At 43.2% G+C, this 26,004-nt stretch overlaps 1 protein-coding gene across 1 annotated transcript in view; it reads left to right on the top strand.

Moving 5' to 3' along the window:
• Nucleotides 1-26,004, top strand: part of MAD1L1 (mitotic arrest deficient 1 like 1) — a 376,963-nt gene that overhangs the window by 92,520 nt on the left and 258,439 nt on the right. Inside the window, exon 11 of the mRNA XM_074158818.1 lies at nucleotides 23,057-23,201. Coding sequence (XP_074014919.1) covers nucleotides 23,057-23,201 — 145 coding nt within the window. The remainder of the gene's footprint in view (nucleotides 1-23,056; nucleotides 23,202-26,004) is intronic.

Raw genomic sequence — 26,004 nt, 5'->3', positions numbered from 1 at the left:
ATAAATATTCTCAAAGTATTATGGAAAGTGGAAAATAAATTGCTTTTAAGTCTTAAGTCTGTCTTCGGGCTAAAGATATCTCTGTTTTAACCGCGTACATGCAGTTACCTGGGAGATTTTATGTGCTGTTTTGATTTCTTGAGGCTGAAGGTGACCACTTTGCAGAGCTCTCTCTCCTGTGGTGACTGTTGTGAAAGCCCGTTATATCCACTCTATAGTTTTTTGGTCAAAATATGTGATAGGTTTTTCTAAGATGGGCTAAACTGCTGTAGTTGGGTAAGGCTTGACTCTAGAAGCCGATCGCTCAGTGTGTCCCTGAGTTAAGTGTCTTCTCTTGGAAAAAAACCCAGGAAATATCCATATAAGAGTGCTTTCCAATCACTTTTAAATTTTTTTGTTAAAGTGTTTTCAAAGATACGAAGTTCTCACTAGTCTTGTGAAAACAGCGTCTGAGGAGAGGAGAGGGAACTTGGGCATTTTTTATGGGAGGGGAAGAAGGGCAGTGAGAGCGCAAACCTTGGAAAACCTCGAGCAAACCAGCTCAGTGGCGTTACCACCTTCTGTAGACACTGGCATGAGGGCTCAGGGTGGTAAAGGAGCGTATCTGGGACTGCACCTTGAGAATGATATTTCTTAAAACAAGTCACCTGCTGGTGTTTGGAATTCAGGGCGTTTGGCGAAGAAATGGTGGGTACGGTTATAGTCTTTTTTTAGGCAGACATCCACAAGTGTTTGCCCAGACTTCAAGATGACCAGAGCCCATCCTGGTACAACAGGGACACTCCTCAATGTGCCGTGTCCCTCTGAGACACGAGGTCTCCCAGATTTCGGCTTGTAATAGCCGCTACACAACTTCTTAGTTATCTCAGAGTGCCTGTGAAATGCCTCTTTGCCTTCAGAAGAATTCACCGTATTTTGTAACGTTGGGAGTTTTGGTACCGAGTTTTCAATGTTCAGAATGAAATGGTGCAGTAGAGTGGTGCTGGAGCTTAAATTTCTTAAATATTCGTATGCATCAACCTCTTCTTATAAATACTTCCCATAGGTCAAAAATATATCACTGGAAGTAGAGTATCAAAGAGCCTTTTCCCCTATGAATTTACTAGTAGCTGTTGTATATAGTAAAAAACTATAGAGGGGATTTAACTTGGTCCAGCATTTCTGCTCTCTCTCTATCACCAGTCTGCCAGTCCCTTCCCATTTAAGAAATTACAGCGGGATTATGTACGTTATTACTTATGGTTGGGTAGAGGATGAAATTCTTCAGCCTTTGTTCGTTCTGGGGAGGTTCAGAGGTGTCATGGTCCGGAGCAGGAGATTTGCAGCGGGTTCCGTTGGGATTTCTGCTCGCTGGGCAGTCACTATAACGATGCCGGCTTTTAATTCCCTTGCACCTTAGCTCCCTACATGGAAATAATGTGCTGTTTCACCAAGATGAAAGGGGAGGAAAATGTTTTTGTGATGTTTCTGCAAGAAGAGATTCTTCTCGAAAACTGAGATGCGGAATTTGTGACTACGAAGGGCTTTTAGTGTTTCAGCGTAGAATGGCTTTTTGCCTCGTGTTAGTGGGGCTGCATCCAGCGTGAGAAATGTAAAAAGAGAATCCTTCAATCTGTATATTTTAAAAGTTTTATTTCAAACCTGGTTTTGTGCTCGTTTGGAAAGTACGAATATTGGTTTTTAAAGAGCTAAGTATTGGTTTTGGTCTGTTTCTCACAGATTTAATATGGCACGGCGGGGACCTAACATAAGTTTGGAAGTTTCTTACCTTCAGTTTCAATCTCTTCATAATTTTCCGTGTACAGAAAAAATAAGAAAAAAAAAGTTAAGGGAAAAAGGGGCAAAATATACCAAGCTTGAAGAGTATTGCCAAGAAAGAATTAGGTCTTTCTGTCCTGGCAGAAGTGTTTACCCTTCAGCTGGGGTGCAGAGAAGGGACCACGTACGAGGACAAACCACAGCCGGGATCCCCTGGGTGTGACAATCGGAGCCTCCCCACTGGCTGGATCAGAAGAGCGTGGTGGGCTCTAGATGTAAGACAAAGTATATTTTCCCCTTTCCTACTCATTTTTTCCATATCTGAACAATTTCACCCAGGGTCACCATCTAATTCTTTTAATTACTGTGATTCAGGGCAGTTTCGGAAGCGTCTTCCATGCTCAGCACGCTGCGATGCCGTTCTTTGCTTTTCAGGCTTAATGTGTCTTGAATGCCAGCGATGCAAAAATGTTTATATTATTTTCTTGGATGTTTGCACACAAATGCCTGTGGATGGATGCTGTCAGTGGGGCTCTGCATGCGGAGCAGTGACGTTTAACTAAGTGCTGTTAGAAGGGACCTTAAAGCCCATCCAGTGCCACCCCCTGCCCTGGGCAGGGACACCTCCCACCAGACCAGGTTGCTCCAAGCCCCCTCCAACCTGGCCTTGAACCCCTCCAGGGATGGGGCAGCCACAGCTTCTCTGGGCAACCTGGGCCAGGCTCTCACCACCCTCACAGCAAAGAAGCTCTTCCAAGTATCTAACCTAAATCTCCCCTCTTTCAGTTTAAAACCATTACCCCTCGTCCTATCGCTCCACTCCCTGATCAAGAGTCCCCCCCATCTCTCCTGTAGCCCCTTTAGGGACTGGAAGGGGGCTTAGGGATGATTTAAAACCTAAATTTCCTCTTTCCTAAGATGTCTCGTTACCTATAAATGTTGTACTTCATGACTTTATGTGTATATGCACATACATGCGCACATGCACTTTGGATTAGAGAATAAAATGCATAATTTTTGGTTAGGGGTGTGCTTCTGAGGAGGACACGTCGGCTGCCACAATTTCTGTAGTTTTTTTTCTCAAACAGTCCATTCCCCACTGCCCGGGGGTCAGGGAATGGAGACATTTGCGGGATATTCAGAATAGAGGGTGGAAAACGCCTGGTTCTAGTCTCAATTCCAGGCACAAACCAGTTTCGGGACAGCTGGATGTTTCCACTGAAATTATCCATTATGAAATTAATTTACATCTCTCTGGTTAATTATCACTGCTATCCACAGCAAACACATGAAGTGAATAGGAAATTTTCTCTCTTGTTTTTGAACTGTGTCTGCAGGCTGTGTAAAACTCAGTGTTTGTCAGGGGACCTTCCCGAGCCTATGAGCTCTGAATTCCATGGATTTGAAATACTTTAAGAAGAGAGAGTTGGCTGGATGAGAAATACCAGTGTCTCCTGCAAACCGGTTTGGGCTGAAACTTCACCCGAATGGTTCAGAGGAAAGGCCGCCCACCCCGCCACGTCTCCCGTACGCAACACAAAAAAGGGTGGAAAAAGCCTACTTGAGATATGACCTTTGCTGGAAGATCAGAACAGAACTGAAGCCGCTCAGGTGTTCTTTAAGAGCAGACAAAGCTTTATATTAACACAGTCACAGTTTATGGGACCCAGCGGAGAGCAAACGGGAGACTTGGAACCTACCTTTAAAAATAAATTAGTTGTTCCTAAAGGCAAGATATTTACAGCTATTACAGTTTCATATTTATTTGTAGTCTCTTTTTCCTCGCATTTCCATTTAGATCCGCTACTCTGCTATTAAATGTAATCGGTAGCTGTTTTTACCTTGTTTTTTGGAGACATTGGATTTTCAGATTGATTTTTAAAAATGCAGAGCTACCAGCAGAGCCTTGTTGTTGATTACAGTCAATACTTCAGATTTTTTTTTTCTAAAATCAATGCACACCGAATCTTGTGCACAACCACACTAATTTCTTCTAATTACACTGTAAGTTTGGCACCTTTCGTCGTGTGGGCAATCCAGATTTTCCCTCCCGAGGTCAGCACACGGCGTCGGTAACCTGTGCCGCCCAGGCTTTCCGTCTCGCCCTAGCTTCGAAGGATGGATGAGAATAACCACAATTAGCTGATGTCAAATTGATCTGGGTTTTCAAGATCCATCGGGGAGCCTGGTGAAGGCAAGCGAAGATTGTGCAGGCGGCTGCACGGACTCATTTCTGTCTCTCTTCAGGGCTCTCTCCTGGCTGAAAGATTTGTCTTGGGATGTCAGCGAGAACAGGCATTGTAATTAGTTTTATATAAATAGATTTGATGTGATTTAACAGGATTGCTTACGGTGTTTTGATAGAAGCTTGAAGAAAAAACTGGAATAACTACTGGAAATTGTTTGAATACTCAATATCGGTGCTCTGCCTTTTCGGTGTTTTTCCCGGCGCGAAGGCCAGCGCGGCCGCACTTAGTGCAGGAACGGGCAAAGTGCTAAAAGCATCATTTTTTACTTAACTCCTTATAAGATCTCATAGGAAGCTTCTATACGTTTGTCAAACCAAATCGTCAGCACTTTTCTTAGGGCATAAAAAAGCATTTTCAAAAAAAAAACCAACCGAAAATAAAACTTGAGGACGTGCCAACCTGGGCCCTAAAGGCTGCAAACTGAATCTGTGCCCTGCATTTAAAGTAAATGCTGAGGCCTTGGTTAAATTTAGTCTTCGGTTTTGGGCCAAACTGAAGTAATTCCTCGTACGTGCCTTAGGTTAAAGCAGTTACATTTTCTGGCTTTGGAGTAAATAAACGCTGATTACTAAAATAAGCAAGTCGTAGTTCCCGGTGCTGAAGCAGCCTGGGAGAGGTGAGGTGTCTGAAGGGAAAAATTACCTATATTTGGTAGTGTACAAATGCTTCAGGAATTACTGATATTTCACAAGACATTATTCTTTCGGTGTATCTAAAAGCTTCATGCATTCAGTCATGGTTGTTACTGCTTATTTGTGACAGTTTCACTGGAATTCTGGGTGTCGTGTGGTTAACTGGGGAAATAATACGGTTTTAGTTTCAGATGGAATCATTTATTTCCATTTCATAGTTTAATTCAGCCTTTATAAAACACTCCGAAGAGCCGACAGGCAAAATCTTTTTACCCAGCCTTTGTTCCGTTGATGATGGTGGCAGAAACCCAAATATAAGTTTCTCATTCTGTTTAAAAATACCAACATGCCCAGGTGACGGTTGCGAGAATTCACTGTGCTGGAGCCAATATTGGTGGTTTGAAAGTTCAGTGCAAGGTAAATGGTGGGTTGTACCTTAATTCTCTTTAATTCCAATGCGACGCTTTGATCCCATATAATGCACCACGGATAGATGAAATGAACTATTCCATAAATCCAATTTGAAAAAATTAATGAACTCATGAAATTGCAGTTTTATTCTGTAACCGCCACTGGTAAACTACAAACGTTAAATGTATATATTTTTTTAAAAAGGAACCTTTAATAATTTACAATGTTTCCATACATTTCTCTACATCCATGAGACCCGTTGTTTCACTGGACTGTCCTGCCTTGATAGAAACGCAAGTGTTGGAACACCAAGATCCTGAAAATGAGAGTGTGAACACACGGCCTTGGGATGAATTGTCTGGATGTAGAGAAGGACCAGAAAAGCACTAATGAAATCGGCAAGATTAGGCTTTTAAAATACTTCTGGATGAAGTTTGTAACAAGTAATTACAGGTTTATGGATTTTTAAATCATTCTCAGGTTGTTGAATATATATTTATATATATATACACTCCCAGTACCTAGTAGCTGGAGCTATGCAATCAATAATCTTTAAATATATTAATGAATTCAACTGAAATTGATTGAGCTGTTTGTTAGACTGATGTAAGGGATTCCGAGTAGGCTTATCAATATATACTCATTTTGAGGTGTTAAAAATGTGATAAAATTAGCTAGAGATCAGGAAGTATTTACTCTTTTAGGCACGTGTGCCATTATAGCGTGATACCATACAGCATAGAATCATGGAATCGTCTGCGCTGGAAGGGACCTTTCAGATCATCATTTCCAACCATCAACCCAACACTGCCAAACCCACCGCTAAGAGTATATTTGGAAACTTTTCTAGTTTGGGGCTTTTGCTATTTACTGTTTTTATTGGATTTGAGAAGAGCTTTGAACATCCATAACATCAAAGAGAGATCTTTCCCCAGTTCTGTCAGTTCAGGCAATGGATGTGCACAAAATAACCTCCTTAAGGTCCTGATGATCTTATGTGAGAGTTCAGCATTCTGTCCTGTTTGGTTTGGTTTGTGTTGTTTTCTTGGGGCTTGGTTGCTTTTTTTAAAATTATTTTTCTTTCTTCTTTTTTTTTTTTTTACCCTTTTAACAAGGATGATGGCCATATATGGTTGCTCTGCAAGTTATTTTTATATATAATCTTGCCTTTGTGGAGCAATTTAGAAAGCCCGTGGAGCTGTTCCGAGCTGACACTTGAGTTTAACGAAGTCCCTGCAAATATTCCTTGCTGTGGAACATCCCTTCCACCTGCTCTCTTTAAAGCAGGACCAACAGTAGTCAATCCGCAAGTAACTCTACCGGCGTTCGAGGGTGACATTGTTTGTTGCTGTTTGTGGAATTAGATCTTTTCTGTATTCTTACAAGCTTCTGGTGAATTTGCAAAGGTATATTTGCAATGAAATGACCAGATTTCTGCTTGGATTCATTTTTAAAGGTCTTGGGGAAAGACAATTTCATGAATTTTTTCCTCGCTGGGCTGATGGATTTGGTAAGAGGGTTTGCTGAAGGTATTGGTGCAAATTGACAAGAATTTCAACAATTAGGGTGGGTTTTTTTTTTCATTCCTCCCTATTAACAATTCCACCCAGACTAATACTGCGGAGAGGTTAGAGGAGGGCCATGGGCGGCGGCAGACTTCGTCAGCATCATCCAAGAGACTGGTACCTCCAGCCTTTGGGGATGGAGCAACTGGGAGCACTTTAACGGCACATCCAGACGTAGCACTGATTTAACAGCAACTTTCTCCTTCCCAACCATCCCGCTTTGTCCAACTTGTTGAGTGAGTTTGTTGGGTTTTTTAATTTTGGGGTTTTTTTCCAGAACCAACCGTGTGTTATTGCAATATATGAGTCAAAGTCCTTACGGTAGAGATGGATTCCCCTTTTTCAGCGAAAGCCTTGCTGAGCTTCTAGCAGCTTACACCACGCACTTGTAAGATTATTTATTGTGCTTTCCCTAGGACTGTTGACATTTCTTTATCCTTCAGTAAACTTTGTTTTTTGTATCGTTGCGTGAAATCTGGGGGGAAGATTCCGCCCTTTATTCTGAGTCACTGGGTACGTTCCTGCTGAAATACCTGGAGTCACCAAAGCGGATGCGACGTGTAAATTCTCCTCCCTCTGACTGAATTAAATGGCAAAGGAGAGATGCCAAATGCGAGTTCTTGATCGCTCCTTTCTTCTTTTTCTCTCTCGATGTTGTTTCAAAAAATAAACAGGATAGAAGAATTAGGAGCATTTAAACAAGCAGTGACTGAACTCTTGTTTCAAGTTTTACGCAGACCAGTGCCTTTCCCCCCCCCCCGGCTCTTTATTGTCTTTCCAAAGATCTAATAGACTCTTGAATAAAGAATGCAAAATTGTTTCTTCTTTTACATCTAGTTCTTCATCTTTCTTGGTTCATTCAAAGCTAGTTTTCTGATCAGCGCTCATGTTACCGTTTGCTCCCGTAGGAGGGATTAGATGGTGCCAAAGCGCAGAGAGCAGAGCCCTTGAAGCAACTGAACGAGGAAGACGACTTTACTACAAGAAAAATGCCCTGGGACACGAATTGCTTTAATTAAAACCTCCAGGCGAAAGTTAGAAGTCTCAAAGTACATCTCATGTAAATAAGATGGCAGTTTCTTACTGCTTTTTAATGTTGTTTGATGTGGATTACAGTCGAGCAAATCTGTTTTGCGGTAGTTATACACCTACCGTAGGAATTTGTATTTTCATATTGCCGTACAGATGTTAAAAAGCCTGTTTATGCACCAGAGTCAGATTCCCAAATGCAATATTCTGTGCGTGGAAGCAACAGTTGGAGGCTAAACACTGTTAAATTGACCGTTAAAAAGGAGTGATCGTACAGTAACTTTGAAAGTGGGAGGCTCTCTCTTGCATTGCAGGAGGGAGCGGGTTTCTCTGAGGCCTCCGGTGATGAGATGCACAGGAAAAGCCCCATCTGAGACATCAGTCAGTATTTTAAAAAACTAGAAAAAATTCAATTTATTAAATTATTTTATTTTAATTTTTTATTTAATTATTTAATTGATTTAATGTATTTTAATTTATAAAAATTTAATTTATAATTTTATCCGAAGTAGGATAAAATGGTACAGGTGTTCTTTTTTTAATACACATTGATAACTACTGTGTGTTTGCATCTATATATACGCGCACACACACATATAAATCTCTCTACGTTTCAGGTGCAGGAATTTTCTAAGTCTCCAGCAGCAGTGAGATGCCAAGCTCTCAGCTGAGAGTTTCTACTCCATATCCCACCGAGGCTGCGGGTCTTTCTCACGCCTCCGCTTGCACCGGAGAGCGAAATATCGCTCCCCATCTCTTCTCCCCCCCTGCTAATTCCTCTCGAGGCGTTCTGCCTCATCCTCAGCCTTAGGAATAATGGCAGAAATGATTCATTATTAATAAGTTAACCTCGACTGTATAGGGCTTGACTTCTTCCTTCTGCCTTGGTGAGTTTGATGTGTGCTTTCCTTCCAGAGAAAAAGAAAAAAGTAAATTCTGCGCAGAATGGCCATGGGGTTCTCTTTGTGAAATGTCTGCTTCTGCTTAAGTGGGCTGATGGTAGATTGGAAGCATTTCATTGCTGCTGACGGCAAAATGATACTTCATACTTCGCTGGAGATCTCTGAGCTCCGTCAGTCCTTTACTGCTAGGAGTCGGCATGGCATGGTAGATAAGATCAAGACTAGAAATAAAATGGAATTTAAAAAAAAAAAAAAAATCTAAATTTTGGCCCTAACTCCTGTGATGTTTCTGCCTAGCAGCGGAAAGCTTACCTCACCTCCTGCACGTTAGTGCTTTGCCGTTATCGAAATGGCTACGTCTGCCTTCCCTACAGAGTGAGAAATAAGTGAATGCTTTTGCGCTATTTGGGATAATTGAAGTATAATTTGGATATCTTGATTTAATGTACAGGTTTAGGCACAGGCCTTCCTGTGGGGCACTTTATATCTTCAAATGATGTTTAGCTAAGTGTCATTATTAGCACACAGGCAAACTAAACTTATTTATCTCCAGTGTACTCCCATAGCCATTAGCATCCCAGGTATTTGCTTTGTGAATTTCCCTTGTCAAAACTCATAGGTTTTCCTCTGCTGCCACAAAATCCTTCAACTGCTGCCACAAAATCCTTCAACTGCTGCCACAGAATCCTCCAATTGCCTTTCTTTGGACATCTGGTGGTATTAATTGTGTGGTGGACCTCAGACAAGAATATTCTGCCCAGTTACATTTCTGGCTACTGGTGTGGCAGCAAGTATTATTATTAGTTATTGTTGCGCATTGATTTGCATTTTCAAACTGCCTTTCATGGGACACCATTAACGAGCCACGTAGTGATTAGTTTCCTTTTCAGCAGCTTCAGCAGAGGTTGATGTGAGTCACAACAACCAGCGAGATGTCCCAGAATAGGAGCCCTGGTACCTTGCCATGTCCCGCTGGTGTCCCACCGGGCTGTTCCGTAGCCTGGGCTGGTGATTTAGGCACAAATTACTGGTTGTAATTAATTTTGGTTGTGCCTGTGCTGCTTCCTTGTGCTGGAAGATCAAGTGCCTTGAGGTCAGGAATATTGGTGTAGTGTCTGTCCTGGATATTTGTAAGGTCATTGGTTTATGGCAGTAACAGAGTCTTCCCCTCTTGATGTGGACAAGCGGGGTCACCAGGTCCCAGGTTCTCCAGTCTTGGGAACCTCGTGACTGATGGAACAGGGTGTTCTCCTTGTCTCTGGTGAGAAAGGGGTGTTTGCGGAGGGGATTTGCTCAGTACCTTGCTGTGCTGTGTAAGCAAAGAATCCTTCTATCAATTCATACAAGAACTAACCCTGCCTTTTTAAAGGTCACTTCTGTCTCAGTCAGCTCTTAAAGTTCAAGAGGAAATAAACTGCTTAGAGTTGGCATTTTTCAAGTCAAGTGTCAACTTTCCAAGCCCCCAAGCCAGCGAATGCGGAGGAAGGAGAGATTAATAAGTGAGCTGCTTGGTTGATACAGTGATTGTGCAGAAACATTCCTCTTTTTTCTTTCCTCTTTATGGGGCTTCAGAATGAAATGGAACAGCGTTGAAATATCTCACTTTCTCCTTTTCACTTTGCAATGCAAAAGTATCCAAAGCTCTTTAGAAGTGCTTCTTTTCTCATTAGTCCGCTGACAGCAAGCAGAGAGTTTGTCAGCTCCGGTGAAGTAGGACACAAGGAACATTTTATGACAATGCCAATACCTAAAAGCTCCTTGAACCACAGAATCTTATTATCCAGTGAGAATAAAATGCACTTTCAGAAAGTAGCTGAAGGGTGAAGTCTCCAAGCAGGTGCTTGCCCTTAACTGCATCGACGCCTTTTCCCACGCGGGAGACAGGGGATCGATAAGGAAATAAAGGGGAAGAATGGGCTTTATTAATGAGGTACGATGGAGGCAGCGGGGGAGATGCTAATGGAAGCCGGTGGCAATCGAAGGCCACGCTGAGCACGGCCCGTCTATTGGCTGCCAAAGTGTCTGTATTGGATGGGGGCGACGTGGGCTACGGGGGACCAGCACCGCTAATTGTCACCTTGGCTAGCCCCAGGGAGCGAGCTGGGTGTCCCGGCTGCTGTGCTGGGGTTTTAGTTTTGGTCTTGGCAACTTTTCCCTTCTGTACCTGTTTTGCTGGCCCACATCAGCTCTCATTGAAAGTTTTCCACCTAAAAATTTCTTCTTTCCTTTGTAACAGAGTTTGCAAAAATAAACACATCAGCAGCGGCATCTTTCTTGCTTTCCTTTCCAAAAGAAAAGCACCATGGTACGAGCTGTTTTTTAAAGTGATAGATAAATGAGCCTTGCCAAGTATCTCCGCATTTTCCAGTTGCATGTTCTTAACCTTCTTGTTTTGGCTTATAGAGCTATGGATTCTTAAGGTAGGAATGCTCTGCCTGCCCATCGTACTGTGGGAAACGGTGATGATAGTGTGTTAAGGGCTGCATTTCCAAATGGCTTTAAAGTAGGAACAATTTTCTGGTTTTCTCTTTATGCAGGTGGCCACTTGATGTGAAATCACACACGTCGTTATTTTGTATGCCCTTTGGGTTTTTAGGTAGTTTGCGTTTGGTTTCTCTAGATACGCACTGAAAAGAAGAGCTCTTTGGAAAATTTGGGTCTTTGAAATTGTTCTTTGGTAGTCCTGCTTGTTATTGTCACCTGCAATCGCTGAAAATGAACATTGTGTGTGTGTTGATCACAGAAAAGATCCAAAGCAGATCTCTTCTCCTTGTGTGAGAAGTTGATTTATGGTCCTTTTAATTCCTCTATAACAGAAATGCATGAAGAGAGGTGCTGCGAAGGGGCCTGGCCAGCGAGGTGAGGACCAGCCCGATTCTTCTGGTCTGTAGCATCTGCTGCTCCCGTCACCTCTTTTTCTGCCCATTGAACAGCACAGATTATGCCCCTCACCTTATCTCTATACGTGTCTGCGGGATGCCCGTGACCTGCAGCCTCTTTTTACCTCCTCTTTGGTGCATGATCCTTTTTCGCTGTGCTCTGCAAAAGCTGCACCTTTTGGGTAGAAAATTCAGGATCTCGTTGGATCTCATCGGAGCTGCGGAAATGAAACAGTTGTCTACAGAAATGCCTTGTTCCGTCCAAACACCGAGAAACCCTGAACACAAGTATGTTCAAATACAATAGATAGTTACGGCCATAATTCTTACGTACTTTGAGATTTTTTGCAGGTTTTGAATCCTTTTTTTTTCCATGGGAAGCTCGCGGTAGCGGAGGCTGCTCAGCTGGACCACTTGCTGCCATAGCCAAGAGCTGGCAAACTGCACCTGTGAGAACAGATTTATTTTTTTTCCCAGCTACTGATCTATAGTTTGGAAATTGAATATGACTCTTGTATGAAAGAGGTTAAATGACAACATATTCACCTAAGAAACCACGACAAAAATGTGCACCTGAGTAAGGTTTAGGCTAGAGGGGATCTGTTGGTGTGCGTTGAAAATAAGCAAACCCTCTTTTTTAACTCTTTTCCCCCCATTTGCAATCAGATCAAAAATCAACCTAAACCAATGAATTGATGCCAGAAGCTTTGGGAAAGTCTAATCAAGGAGCAAATGCGCAGTGATACTTCTCATGGTTTTTTTTCGGTTTGAAGCTTAAAGATTTCTTGAGCCAAAGGCAATATCTTTTTGGAGTTAATAGCCCATGATGAATTTCCCTCCGTTAATTTGGTTAGTTCTTCTATTGAAGGAGGCAGTGAACAATTCTTCCTTTGTCACCTCCTGCCACTCATTATTTTGCAGACTCACGATTGTTTTTGTTCTTCTCAGGCTGCTGTAGCAGAGTATAGTGCAGCCAGACATCTAATTTTCTGCATCGAATCAGTTATTCCTAGTTATGGAGCGCTGGCCGGAGTTACATCTGATGGGGGGATGAGAGTTTGGGTGGTAAAGATTTATCAAGGCTGGCCTTTGTTATTCTCCTTTAGATGGAAAGGGGAGAAATGATGCTGGTACGGTCAGGTGAGGATTAAAAGGCAGATTGGGAGCAAAGATGGTTGCTGTGTTAGAAGAGCCCGGATCAGCACGGGCTGGGAACTGGGAAGGGAGCAGATGAAGCAGAACCCATTGAGGTGTGACTGGAGAGGGTGTGAGAGATGCCATCCCTTCCTGGGAGGGACACACCACTTGGTATGGCTTGGTATCGTGGGAAGCAGTGTTTGAAAATGGCACTGGTGGTGTCATTCTACCTTCTTAAAGTACATCATTGCTATCCCACAACTTAGCTCTGTAACTGGGTGTTGGTTTTGCTATGGAGGGATTCCCCCGAAGGTTACAAAAAGCTGCGCTTCTTCCACATCCCAGGAGAGGGAGATGAAGGGTATTGAATCAACCACTGTGTCCAAAAACAGCTCGTAAGCAATTCCACAGGAAACTGAGGCAGATGAGCCCAAAGGGAGCTTTCATGCAACCATAATTAGCGGCTGTTGGGCAACTTCGGTGTGTCTTGGAAAGGAAGAGGTAAGTTCCGCATCCCTTGGGATGCAGACATGGTGCTCCCAATGTAGGTGCGATGGTGTGAGCCGGTACAGACCCTACAGCTGGGACACTTGTTGTGCAAGGACTCCTGCTGGGATTTAATCCTGTGTAAAACTGCTGGGTTAAAGGCACCTTGGAAGCGGTCTGAGTGTTTGTGTGACAGATTCCGATGCTGCACTGGTGAGGGCAGAGACTCTTCACACCGTTCCCGTTGAAGCCTTCCTTTCCCTCCAATGTTTCCATCTTGGCCCCTGGTGCTGGTTGATGTGTGATTTGTGAGACCAGCTGGCTGAAACCAAATGACACAGAACAGAGCTGTTCTTTTATGAGTGGTACAGAAACAAAACCACTCGGTTTCCACGTCTTTAAATTAATTTCCCTATCACAGCTTCACCCCAAAATAAAGCATCTGACCTCTCTGCTCATCTAGTGATTTTGAAACCTGAAACTGCCACGTAAAGTCTATTGACTTGTCCACCTGACTGGTTTCTCTATAAAGTATTCATTACAAAAAGATTGCATGGCATGTAGTATTGTTTTATTAAACATTTAAAAATATTGATGCAGGAGAATCGATGTAACAGGGTTATAAATGTATCTGTTCTGGCAGGTCTCCTTCCACAGCGACAGCTTTATTCCTCCTGCCTTATATTGGTTTAAGGGTCCTTTGAGCTAATTTGGGGGATGGAAATTAGAGGAAAGTAGATGTCTCTCCCCTGCAGGTAAGTCCTAATGGTGTCAGCGGTCCAGTGGGAGATTCACATAGTGCTGTGGATTTCTGGGGGGTGTCAGGGAAAACAAACATCCACAGAATGTTTTAGGGATAAGGTTTGCAGAACTTCATTAGTGAGACTGATCTGGGCAACGAGGGGTCTGGAGCACAAGCCTTGTGAGGAGCAGCTGAGGGAGCTGGGGGTGTTCAGCCTGGAGAAAAGGAGGCTGAGAGGAGACCTTCTCGCTCTCTCCAACTACCTGAAAGGAGGGGTTAGCCAGGGGGGGTCGGTCTCTTCTCCCAAGGACCAGGCGATGTGGGACAAGAGGAAACGGCCTCAAGTTGCCCCAGGGGAGGTTTAGGATGGAGATTGGGGAAAAATTCTCCCCTGAAAGGGTTGTCAACCCTTGGAAGAGGCTGCCCAGGGCAGTGGTGGAGTCACTATCCCTGGAGGGATTTAAAAGCCGGGCAGACGTGGTGCTGAGGGACATGTTGAGGTGCTCAGGGTGCTGAGTCCACAAGTGGTGGACTTGGCAGTGTTGGATTGATGGTTGGACTCAATGATCTGAAAGGTCCCTTCCAACCAAAACGGTTCTATGATTCTGTGATTGCCCAAAGCTTCATATGTTATAGCATCTGCTGTTGATTTCAGCAGCGGTGTCAGTGCCCAGCGCTGAGCTCAGCATGAAGGACTGTCTAGTGACCGAGCACCAAGGACTACATTTGACGAGCTTATGGCATCACCTTGGAGCTCTGGCACAGGCAAGAACTGGAACCAGTTTTTTTGGGACACTTTCAGTTGCCTTAATATGAGACCATTCTCTTTAAGCAATTTCTCTGCTTCATTAATCTTCCAAATTCTGCAGCAAATGAGGCAGAGAACCCGCAGAAAACAGATGCGGTAGCAGCAAATCCGGATTTGCTATTAGAGCATGGTAGAAAAGATCATACAGTACCATGTCACATTGTTTATGCCCAAAGGCACTTGGAAAATTCATGGTTATGGGTCAGGTTATTTGGTCATGGAATTTTTGCGACCTTTGCAGTCTTAATATGCTTCCATATTTTGGATTTAATGATTAGCGGGTCTGTTACGATGCTGTGCTTAATGCGGCTTGGATCATGATAGACTTCTATGACGTAAGTTGAGTCAAAGCAGGTGGGAGGTTGGTATGAGATGAAGTTAAATTGGTGTTTTCGAGAAAGAAAAGCCAAGAACATCAGTCTGGAAGCGCTTGTCATGGATCCCTAAGTGACTTCCCATCCATTCCCATCCTTTTATCCGTGCCAATGTCCCATGGGCAAGTGCCAGGAGGTAGTACTTAATTGTTTGGGTTTATTTGTTGGCAACAAGTATCAGTTACAAATTCTCTTCTGAGTCCCCGGGGAAAACCTAGACAGGTTTTCATCACGTAACCTGGAGGGGTTTTCACTGACAAAACCCTGGTGCTGAAAATGCTGAGCTGTAGCTTGGAATTTTAGTGAGAAGTACGGTGGGGGTCCATCGCTGGATTGCTCTGCAAGAAATACAGACAGTGGCGTTTCTGTAAATACATTCAGGTAGTCTCGGATTCTAATATTAAAAAAAAAAAAAAAGGAAGTGACAGAACAGTAATCTAGAATCCTCATTTCAATCCTCATTTCGCTGCGGAGTACAGTAATGCGCGCTGGAAATGAGGTCTCATCGGAAAAGGTCATTTGAAACGGATCCGCAGAACCTTCACGAAGCTGTAATGAGTCACGAGTCTGCGAGGGCTCACTTGTTATATTGCAGTGGAGGGTTTAATGTTTTGTTTTTCTCATCTAACCACTTTGATCCTCTTTATTTTATTAAGAAAAGCTATTATCTAACTGTCAAGAGCCTAGAATTTCAGCAGATTTGTTTGCTGACAAGTCGGTTCAGCACAACCATTCTCCTACTCGCTTCTTCCCTTACTTCAAGCAAATTTTCCTTTTTTTCACTCCCCTTTCAGTCCTTTATCCTTTACAGCTCCTCAGCTCTCATCCTGCCTATTCCCAGATGACTTTCCCACTCTGATGATAAGTATTGGTTTGAATGTATAACAGAAACTGGAAATACCCTCAGGCACTGGTGATGTTGCTGTCACCAGTTCTCTCTGCTGCGTTGCCGCCGGAGAGTTTCCCCGGTGACTTGGCAGCTTGCTGGGAAGGGGAATACTTAGTGGATTTAGAGCTTTTACGGGAGATTTTTTACAATGCATGTAATATTGGATTGGGTTGAGAAAACTGTGCAATACCTTCATCTCCCTTCCCGCTTCTGACCGTGCAACAAGTTGAAACCCTCCAGGCAAGTGTATCTGGGGGCGAGCGGGGTTGGTGGGGAAGGATGGAGGGAGAAGCAGAAAAAAGACCAGTACAAAAAGAGTTAGGAATTCTGACTTTGTTCATCATATTTAGGCATGGCCGGGAGTTCCTCCAGCCCACAAGTGTGATTAGAGATCGGTAACTGATGGGGCCAACTGCATTATTCATTATGGTTCAGATTGAAATGAAATCACGGAGGGCAATTTTCTGTCTCACACTTCAAGGTCAGATGAGAGTATTTATTATTCCCTCTCTGTTTATCTGCGAATGCAAATTGAATTTAGTGATTCAAATTGATGAAATGTTAGAAATATAAAACTCATCAGAGCTGACACGAAGAGAAATTACGGGGTAGAGCTGGCCAGTGACTTCACCATCCCATGTACAGGCCTCTGCTTTGATTAGTAATTATTTCAGTCTTTGGGTTTTCTCATTCCCACTTTTGTTTCAGTTGTTGTCATTTTTGTTTTCAAAGAAAAAAAAAAAAAGTGTAATAACACTTTGAAGCATTTAGAATCTGAATGAGATGATGTAAATAAAGCCAGCTGCAGAGAGGATGCTTGGATCCTGGCTGGAGAAAAGGTTCTCTGTCAACGCTCTTCCTTGGGGTTGGTTTTAGGGAACATCTTTGCTCGGTTTGGGGTGTCAGTCTGTGGTCGGAGGCATTGACTTTGCATCCTGTGCTCTGCAGGGCTGGAAAGAGTGTTAAAAGTACACTTTTAACTTGTACCGGGGCGGTGGTGGTGGTGGGGGGATTATTCTTATCTCCCAGTGGGAGTGGAAAATCCTTATCAGTGAGTGCTCTTTAAAAATAGCCCGTCCTCCGTAATTGCTAAATGCCACATACATCATGATGCAGAGACAGATGATACGTGCTCTACAGGCTATATGCTGTGTTAATAATCATACAGGACCGTTGTTTTTAACTCCTTTTTAATTACTAGCATTTAATTAAGAAGGTTCAGTATTTGCTTCTCTACCAAGCGTCGCGAAGGGAATCAGTCTGCTCAGGACGCAAGCGTTTCTGACTTGTTGATTCAGAACAAGAGCCGGGAGCATTTGGATAAACCAAAAGCCCTTAATAGATTTATCTACATAATCTATTATAAATCACTTTGTATATTCAGCTATCAGCTTGGTTTCTCCTCTACCCAGGTTGACTGAAGACGGCAGCGTTTTCGAGTTAGTCAGCACACAACAACCAGTGTGGGTTTACTGGTTTTTAAATACCAGGAAAAGTTTTATTCCCCAAATAAATGCCTTTAGTAGAAGCTTTGGCCTTATGAACACTTCAGGTTTGGTGGCTTAGAAAAAGGTCATTTATGCCTGTAGTTATCTCACCCTTGAAATATTTTGCATTCCAGAAGTCAGTGGTGGATGTATTTGACAAACCTTTCATGTTTCAACTTAAAATAAACCGCAGAAGTCTCTCATTTATTAATTAAGGCATCGTTTTCATTCTCATCTCGACGGTGGACGTGGAAAGCGTGTTCATTAGTGGGACAGTACGTCCGGCGTCGAGTGGCTGATTAAATATCCGTCAGATGGAGCCACCCCGGCCCTGGTATTTCGGTTCCCGGGGTTGCTGCGTCCGGCGCCGCCGCGAGCGCCTTGGCCCCTAACGAAGGGAAGCAGAGGGAGCCTGAGGGGAATTTCTTTTAGTAAATCCTAACTCCTGCCAGTCAATTATGGCTATTGTGCCGGGGCTGGGATAAAATCTTTGTTATTTGTGATAACAAATAAGTTATCACTGTTCACTTAGAAGGAGCTGCATTTCTGAGCCTGATATTTATGCTGCCGGTTAGGGAGTAAAATTAAATACTGTCTCAATGACAAAACATATTTTCAATGTTCCAATAAAGCTCCAAACATCTGGCTGTTTCTTACGCATTTTCCCTGTGCACACTAGCAAAATAATTCTCTTTATGTTGTTCCCTCAATATAAATTCAGTATAATTCAAGTCTTCCTTGTATGTAGAGCAGCAACATGACATATGAACTGCTTATTTTTGAATGATTTGTGATTTATGGAAGCCTGGTGCTGGTGAGTTATATAAAAGGTCTTTGAGAAAATAGGAAGAGTGAACCAAGAGAAACTTTGCAGATGTTTGCTGGAGACTTGGGAGAAATAAAAAGCAAGAAGAAAGCTTGTTTTCCTGCTGACTCCTGGTAGTATTTTCTGTAGCAGTATTTCATAAGGCCCTCTGTAAGGCACCGTTAAAGCGTTAAATAAAGTATGGCCACTAAAGATGTTAGTATTTTGCATTGTTGCTGCTTCTGAGCGTGGTAACCAAAGAACAGCTAACGTGGAATTGTCACCTCCCCCCTTCCCACGTGTCTGAGGGACCTTCGCCGTTCTGCATGGGAAGAAGAAAGGAAGCAGAATAAGATGCCAAACAATCTTATTTTATTAAAAGTTAGCACCCAAACCTTTGACTTTTGAGCTGAAATACTTGCAGCACTACATAACCTCCTTCCTGATGGTTGTTTTTCTAGTTTACCTGCCTTAAATGTGTTAGTTCAGGCGGCTCCGTCCTGCGGCAGCGCTCGCAGAGCTCCCACCCCACTCTCCAGCAGCAGTTTATAATGGATCCATTTTTTTCCTTTTTAACCTAAGATGGAAATTTTTCCATTTTTCCAAGCCCCGCCTTTCCTTTCCTGTGTCCCATCCCTTTTTAAGTCAGACTCTTTTTGTCATTATCTTCTCCCTTCAGCTTTTCCATTTTAATTCCCGTCCCAGGTGATGGCGGTTCCTGTCGAGGTGGGTTGGGGGGAGGCTGAAGGGGGGGCAGAAAATCTGTGCCGGGACTTGGAGGGTGGAAGGAACCTCGAGGGAGGGCACCGACAGGGGTGTTCTGCCATTTAGATTAGATATTAGGAGGAAATTCTTTACATTGAGGGTGGTGAAGCACTGGAACAGGTTGCCCAGGGAAGTTGTGGCTGCCCCATCCCTGGAGGGGTTCAAGGCCAGGCTGGATGAGGCTTTGAGCAACCTGGTCTGGTGGGAAGTGTCCCTGCCCAGGGCAGGGGGGTTGGAACTGGATGATCTTTAAGGTCCCTTCCAACTCTAACCATTCTGTGATTCTATGATTATCCACCGGACAATATGAAGACACGTTGGAGTTGCTAACTTACGCCTTCACGTTGGCTTATAAAACCTGGGGGAGAAGAACTGGAATGAAAAATAACATTTTTGCTCAAGCTCTCTGTTTTCCAGCGTGGTTTATGTCTCCGTGTGTACTGCCTATAAACGTGAAGACACGTTGAAAAGGCTGCAAGTTGTCAAGCTTCGGGAATGAGCGTGCTTTTCTTCATCCAAATGTCTTGCTACAAAACCGTTTCCCCTGTTTCTTTTTGCCTCATTAGCTCCCGTGCTAACCTTTTTATTTTGGACTCTGGCAGGGCGACGTTGATCGTCGCAGCCTGTTTCTGTTTGCTGAGGTGTGTGTGCAACAGCGCTGTCAGCGGCTTCTCCCTCGGCTCATCTTCAGTGTTCTCCCCGGCCCCGGGTTCCGATGCTTTCTCTTTGATGCCATCCTCGTTGCTGACAGTTGGCCCTGGAATATTGCAAGTGTCTCATCTTCTCCTGAGTTCCAACACGACCCAGAGAGCGCTGCTCTTCTAATTGTCTCTCTGCCGCTGTGGGCCTCTTGTTTTCCTGATAGACAGGTTCTGGCATCCCTTTTGCTTTCCCTGTGATTTTATTAGTACCTCTGAGGTGGTAACTTGGCTACTGAAAGGATGGAACGATTAAAACAATGTTTTATGGCTGATGGTGTGGGGCGAGCTGTCAGCTGCCTTTGTACTTTTTGAAGGAGATTATTAAAATGTATCTTACAGCTTCAGCATTCACTCTCTGCCGTCATTGTTCTCGGTCTTTCAAAGAACATTCTGGAAAATGAAGTTTTATCATTAAGATTACATTGAAGTGGATTACAGAAGAGAAGAGCGAAATATGAAGAGTCTCAACAGCTCAGAGCAGAAGGACGTTGGCATCTCATTCACTGGGATGTGGAACAAGGAACATTAATAGGCTGATAAACAGAAATGACTTTTCCTCTTTAAGGCTTAAAAGGTTTACTTTGAACTTGCAAAGATTTAAAAAAAATGCCAGTTCTCCAAGCTTATGTTGAATGGAGAACTTTGGGTCTATTTTATTTTATTGAGTGAGCCATTACTTTTGAAAAGCCATAGTTGTCATCAGTGTGGAGGAACAGCACCCACAGCTAACTTCCCAATCCTGTTTTGTGCCAATAAGGAATATAACTTTCTTTGGGGATTTTTTTCTTACAGAGATGGTTTATGTTGTATTTGGTGCAGTTTCTGGAAGAATTACCAATCTGTCATAAGAGAGGAAGAAATGATCTCAATAATTTGCTTTGGCATGGTGTGGAGAGTTGTAAGAAAGTTGAATTTCACACTTCTTATAGGAAGGAAACCTGGGGTAACAGAGTCAGCTCAGAGGGTTTTAGTGTTGTCTCTGCTGTCATAGACATCTCTGGCATTTAAATTTTATCTACATCAATACCACATTTGATCTGGTGCTGAAATAAGCAGACGATGGTGTGCTTTCCAAACACCGTGCAACGGCTGAGGAAATTGTCCATTTGTCTCCCCTGGCTTAATTTTTCTCATGTTTTAAAACACTAATTTTCCAACCTAGTTTGAGAGGTGTTTATGCGGCTGAATGTCTGTGCTCTCCAGGAGATGGGAATCTCAAATATTTTTCATTATTTCAAGACGGAAACCTTATATCAGCACTTACCTCATTTATCTTTGTGAATGTCAACTCAATCATAATCCTTCAGTCCATTCAGAATTTATAGAAATAGGTCACAATAGTGGAAGATCAAGAAAAAAAGATTTCTCCCTTGTCCCATCAAAATGTTCTGCAATAATCAAATGCGAGATTCTGGCTGGTTTGTGGTATTTAATCTTATGTTTGCATTTTTTCTTCTGTTTTGACTCTAATCAGGACCATGTTCCTTTGATAGAGCAAATAACGTTTGCAGCAGGGTTTCTGTAGCGACGTTTAATTTGTTGTAACGCAGTTGATGAGTTTTTTGTACTTATATTTACCCTGTGCAGAAAAAAAAAAAGAGTATTGTTGAATATTGTTGAACTCTAATGAATCCTAAGAGGGTGGCTGAGATTTCCTGGTCCCCCCGGTCCATTCTGTCCTGTATTGGAGGCTGACCCGATTTATCCCATAAATCACAATATGCCAGGACTCAACCTGCTATTTGTCGTCTCTGGATGTTGGCTTTTTTTAATACGGATTTATTTTGTAGGACCTGACAAAAGTTGATCCTTTATCCTGTGGAATCCTTGCGTTGTTCAGTAAGGAAAAGGCGAGTCTTTCTGTTAATTATCCACGAGGCTGAATTGGAGGTGATTGCTGAGGTTGGGATGGGGAAAGGAGCATCCAGTGCGAGGCTGGCACCGCTTCATGTTCCATCACCATCGATGCTGCTCTTGGGCACAGGTTCCCTTTTTAACTGATTAATTAAAACAGAACCAAGGAAGTAGTGGTGCCCTGGGAATGAAATCATCCATTTTCAAATGCAGATTTGAAGCTCTCTTGATGAACTTTCCCACCTGAATACGACAATGAAGAGACTATTTCACAGTCCCTGATTATTAAATTGGTCTGCGAATGGTTCAAAATTGAACTGGAGCTTTAAATAGGTTTCTCATTCATCCAGTGTTTTAAAATGCATATTTTTCTTCAAGGAGGAGGATTTAGAGGTAAGGAGACAGTTGCTTGGGGGATTTTGGTGAATTCCTACCTAAATTTCTCAAGAAGTACAATTTGGTGACCTGACAGGGCAGGATGTACTTGATTTACACTAAAAGTGTCTTTTAAGGCAGTGTTGCCTTTCGCATCTCTCTAAACAGTACCTTAACAATAGTGCTATTTTATTTAACAGCATTTTTATTTGTTTCCTTTTAATTATAATGATAAAGAGTACCCCTCTGAAGCGATCAGTATTGTTTTTAGCATCAGAGAAACAAAGATCTTCTGTTCCCGAGTAAGCCAGAGATGTTGGGTTTGATCTTTCTAGTTGGCTTGGGGAGGGTTTGACCTGTGTGCAATACTTCTTCTTCTCATGTCCTGCTCACTCTTTAAATACTTAAAAGTTACTGCAGTCTTGGATAAACTTCTCACACTTAAATTATGAACTCACTCTTAGCACACAGGAATTATTCCACTCTTATTTCATTATTGATCAAGTCCTTTGCCGCCGTACTTGATCCTAGCAGCAGAGCGAGGGCCTGAAGGTCGCACGCGAAGAACATCTCCAGGAAGACACGGATGATTATGCGTCACAGCGTCACACCGCACAGCGAGCTGAGAAGAAGAGGGACCAAGCTATTCTGGCTTAATTGAGAATTGCGGCCACATTGCAGAAGAAGTGCTAATCACCTGGCCTCGTACCACATTTCTCTTCCAATGCAGGTTGCTGGCAAGAGCAATGTGCAGGTGGTGGCTGTAATTACTTGCTGAGTATTATCTGTCTGTCAAAGCAGATCATATTAAACCTCAGTTTTACTTCTGCTTCGTTAGAAAGAGCTTAAAAGATACAGTAGAACCCGAGATCGTGTGTCGTTTGTTGAAAACAAGGCATCTTCTCAAAGGCAAACTGGTTGATTTTGATACAGAGATGCGGTTATTTAAATGCTTTGTATATGTGAAGTTCCAATAAGTGTCTCATGCGGAACAAGGCTGTCACTGGGATGGTTCTTCTCTCCAGTCTTTTTCTGGGAACGGCTGATAATAAGATGGCAGCTGCTCGGTTTCCAGGGGTGCAGCTGTAGGATGAAATGGCATTAGCCCCGGTGTCCTGGAATCATGGTGATGCTTCTCCTCCCAGGATTTTCTCACCTGACTAAGAGGCAGTGGTCAAGATTTCACAGGTCTATGTTCTCTTTTTCAGTGCCCGAATACTGGAGAAGGCCCGGCAACAGCTACAGGAGGAAATACTGCGGATTCAGAGCCAGCTCTTGGATGAGAAGAAGAAGCGAGAGCAGCACGAAGCCCTGGTCAGACGGCTGCAGAAACGGGTGCTGCTGCTCACCAAGGTGAGCTTCTAGATATCGTTTGCAAAAGCCCGTGTCCTTATTTCTTTCCTCCAGGTGTAGACCTTGCTGTTTCTTCTCTGTTCACCTCCCTAACTGGTACTACAAAGTTGCTGTGGGCTCTTTGCACAGTAGGTGCTGCAGGCGACATGGAACTTGTCTTTAGGGCTGCGTTAGAATAAAAGTCTAGTCCATCCTAAGGCTTTGCTGGTGTTCCCCCACCTGGGCTCGCGCTGCGTTGGCTTAGTCTCAGGCTTGGCATTTCCGTGAGGGCAGAGAATTGAATCCTGTTGTCGCTAGAGTGTTTTGAGGCGCTGAAGGGAATTTATAATGGCTTTGGCTGCGTCGCCTCCTTTCCTAAAGAGAACGAAACAACAGCACCTTGTCAACTGTTCCTGTGGAAAAACAATTTACAGAGAGTAAGAGATTCGCCTCCCTCTTATGCTGAGAGTCTGTTTGAATGTAATGGTAGGCACTAGACCAGTAAATTGAAAATACGTTTTAAGATTTCTTTCTATAGGATATATCAAAGAAGCCTGCATTATCCTGTATCAGGTATGCTCTCGTGATGAAATCCTATACAATAATTTTGAAATCTGTAGAGCATTGAAAACTTTATATTAAATTCTGAGAGCTCTCTTTACCCAAAGGGAATAATAATTCTCTCTAGTCAAAGCGATGGGTACTTCACTTTCCACGATTACTCCTCCCAGCACTTCCCTTGTCTGAGCAATCTCCCTGACATCCTGAAGCTGCTCACGTGAGGGAGCTTTTGCGTGTGCAGAAGGTGGGACTCGAGAGGTTGGAGCAAGGGAGAGGGAGCCAGGCACATCAGAAAGATGCTGGTGTGGGAGTGTCTGAGCAGGAGGGAAAGGAGCTGTTCTGTTGCTTGTGCTTTAGGCTTTAATTTTCAGCATCAACTAAAGCATTTTGATGGGTTTTAATTGTGCTGCGCCCAGTTCTTTGTAATTCCCTGTCATTGTTAAGCCAAAGAGTCCGTGACGTATGGAGGGGTAAGCAGGGCTCCTGGAAGCATGAAGCAACTGCTTTACAAGAGGATATTCTAGCAGATCTTTGGGCTGCAGAATTTGATGCCATGGAGAGTCGCATCAGTGAGAAGAGAGAAATGACCTCAGTTCTCTCTGCTCTACATCAAGGCAGGCCCTACGGCCGGTGTGGATGGACCAGACTCCATGGAAGCAGAAAAGGCATCTCTTCCCAGGCTTTCCAATGCCCCCAGCAGCAGCCAGCCCTCCATGCTGCTCCAGTTTAGTACTGGCATGGCTGGGTAGGACACAGGTAGATACCGAACCCAATAAAAATCCTTCCTTTCCAACCCCCTCTGCTGTCTAGCATTGCGCTGGGCTGCTCAGCCCTGAGGGGAGCTTCTCAGATGGTTTCTATGATACCCCCTTTGTTAACTTATTCCCGGTCCTCAGCAGAAACATGGTTTGTTGTGGAACACAGAATATCATCACTTTTCTTTAAGTACTGGACAAAAAGACAACAGTCCTTTGTCATGTAATGGATTGTGCCCTAATTTATATAGAAAGACAGAGCCTTTGCTTTGTTCGCTCTCCTCCCCCTGAAGAGGAGCAGAGGAAAAGTTGGAAATGTCCTTCAGCAGACCCAGGCAAATAAACTCGTGTTTTGACAGTGGAAGTTTTCAGTGCGCTCAGTGATTCCTCAACTGACCCCTTTTAAAGGAATAAAGACTTTGCTGTTCTCTGAAAATTTATATTCCATCCAGGGAATGGCGGGGGTCCTTTGTGAAGAAGCCCATGCATTGTGGTACTTGGGCAATCTGTCCTGGGCACTGTTTCTCCTACTGGATGCTCTTCTCATGCAAAATCAGAAGAAGGAATTTCATTTAATTAAAAAAGTACGATATCGTGATTTAAAATGAGATTGAGCAAATATACTGCCTGTTAAAAATAATTATTTTACATTGAAAGCATATCACCTAGAATGCTATTTAATCATCTAATTAGTGGCACCAGTAGTACAGTGTGCTTCTATGTAATTTGAGAATGGAAAAGATGAGCTCTCTCTATTGAATCTTTGTCTTGTTAAATAGGACTGTGAAAATCTAATTTGGGGGAGACAATTATATATATGATTGAATTGCTATTGCTTTTGATAGTGTGATTTTTGCATTTGTGTATGTTTGACCCTCCAGTAGGGCAGGGAATCTGTTCCCGGATGCTGAGCAAATAAGGATTGAAAGGCATCAGGGATGTTTAACAGGGCAAGCTTAATGCACTAACAGCTTTCCTTTCTTTGGGCTCCATTTGTAACCTGAAAGTCTCAGGCTTTGAATATGTTTTAAAAGATCAATAGAAAACGATAAGCTGTTCTTTATTCGATAACAGTAGTACCTAATATTTTAGTAGTAAACATATTCTCTTCAGGAGGTACTTACTTTTCCAGTCCGATTCCTTCTCAGCTTATTTTTATGGCTATTGAATTTTTGTCCTCAAAATTCAAACAGTATTTTTTGGCTCTCACAGATTGCCTTTCTCACTTGTTCACCCCTGTTCATTTTCTACTTGCCACAGTCTCTCTCTTTCTTGGTTGCTCTCATATTTCCATTTCAGTGCATTTAACTTCTCCCTCCATTGCTTGTTTCTTCGCCTCATTTACTTCTTTTGGGCTTTCTTGACCTTACTTGGGCCTTTCCACTTGGTTTACTGCTTGGAATCGGCACAATTGTCAGTGTAGGGTGGTTCGGTGACTCACTACAAACCTCTCCTCCCTGGCAGATTTGAAGAACAGCGGTCTCCAGTCTTTGCAGGGATCCAACCCA

The sequence above is a fragment of the Numenius arquata genome, chromosome 14, assembly GCF_964106895.1.
Source record: "Numenius arquata chromosome 14, bNumArq3.hap1.1, whole genome shotgun sequence".
Taxonomy (NCBI): Eukaryota; Metazoa; Chordata; class Aves; order Charadriiformes; family Scolopacidae; genus Numenius; species Numenius arquata.
This window is presented reverse-complemented; position numbering and strand designations above follow the sequence as displayed.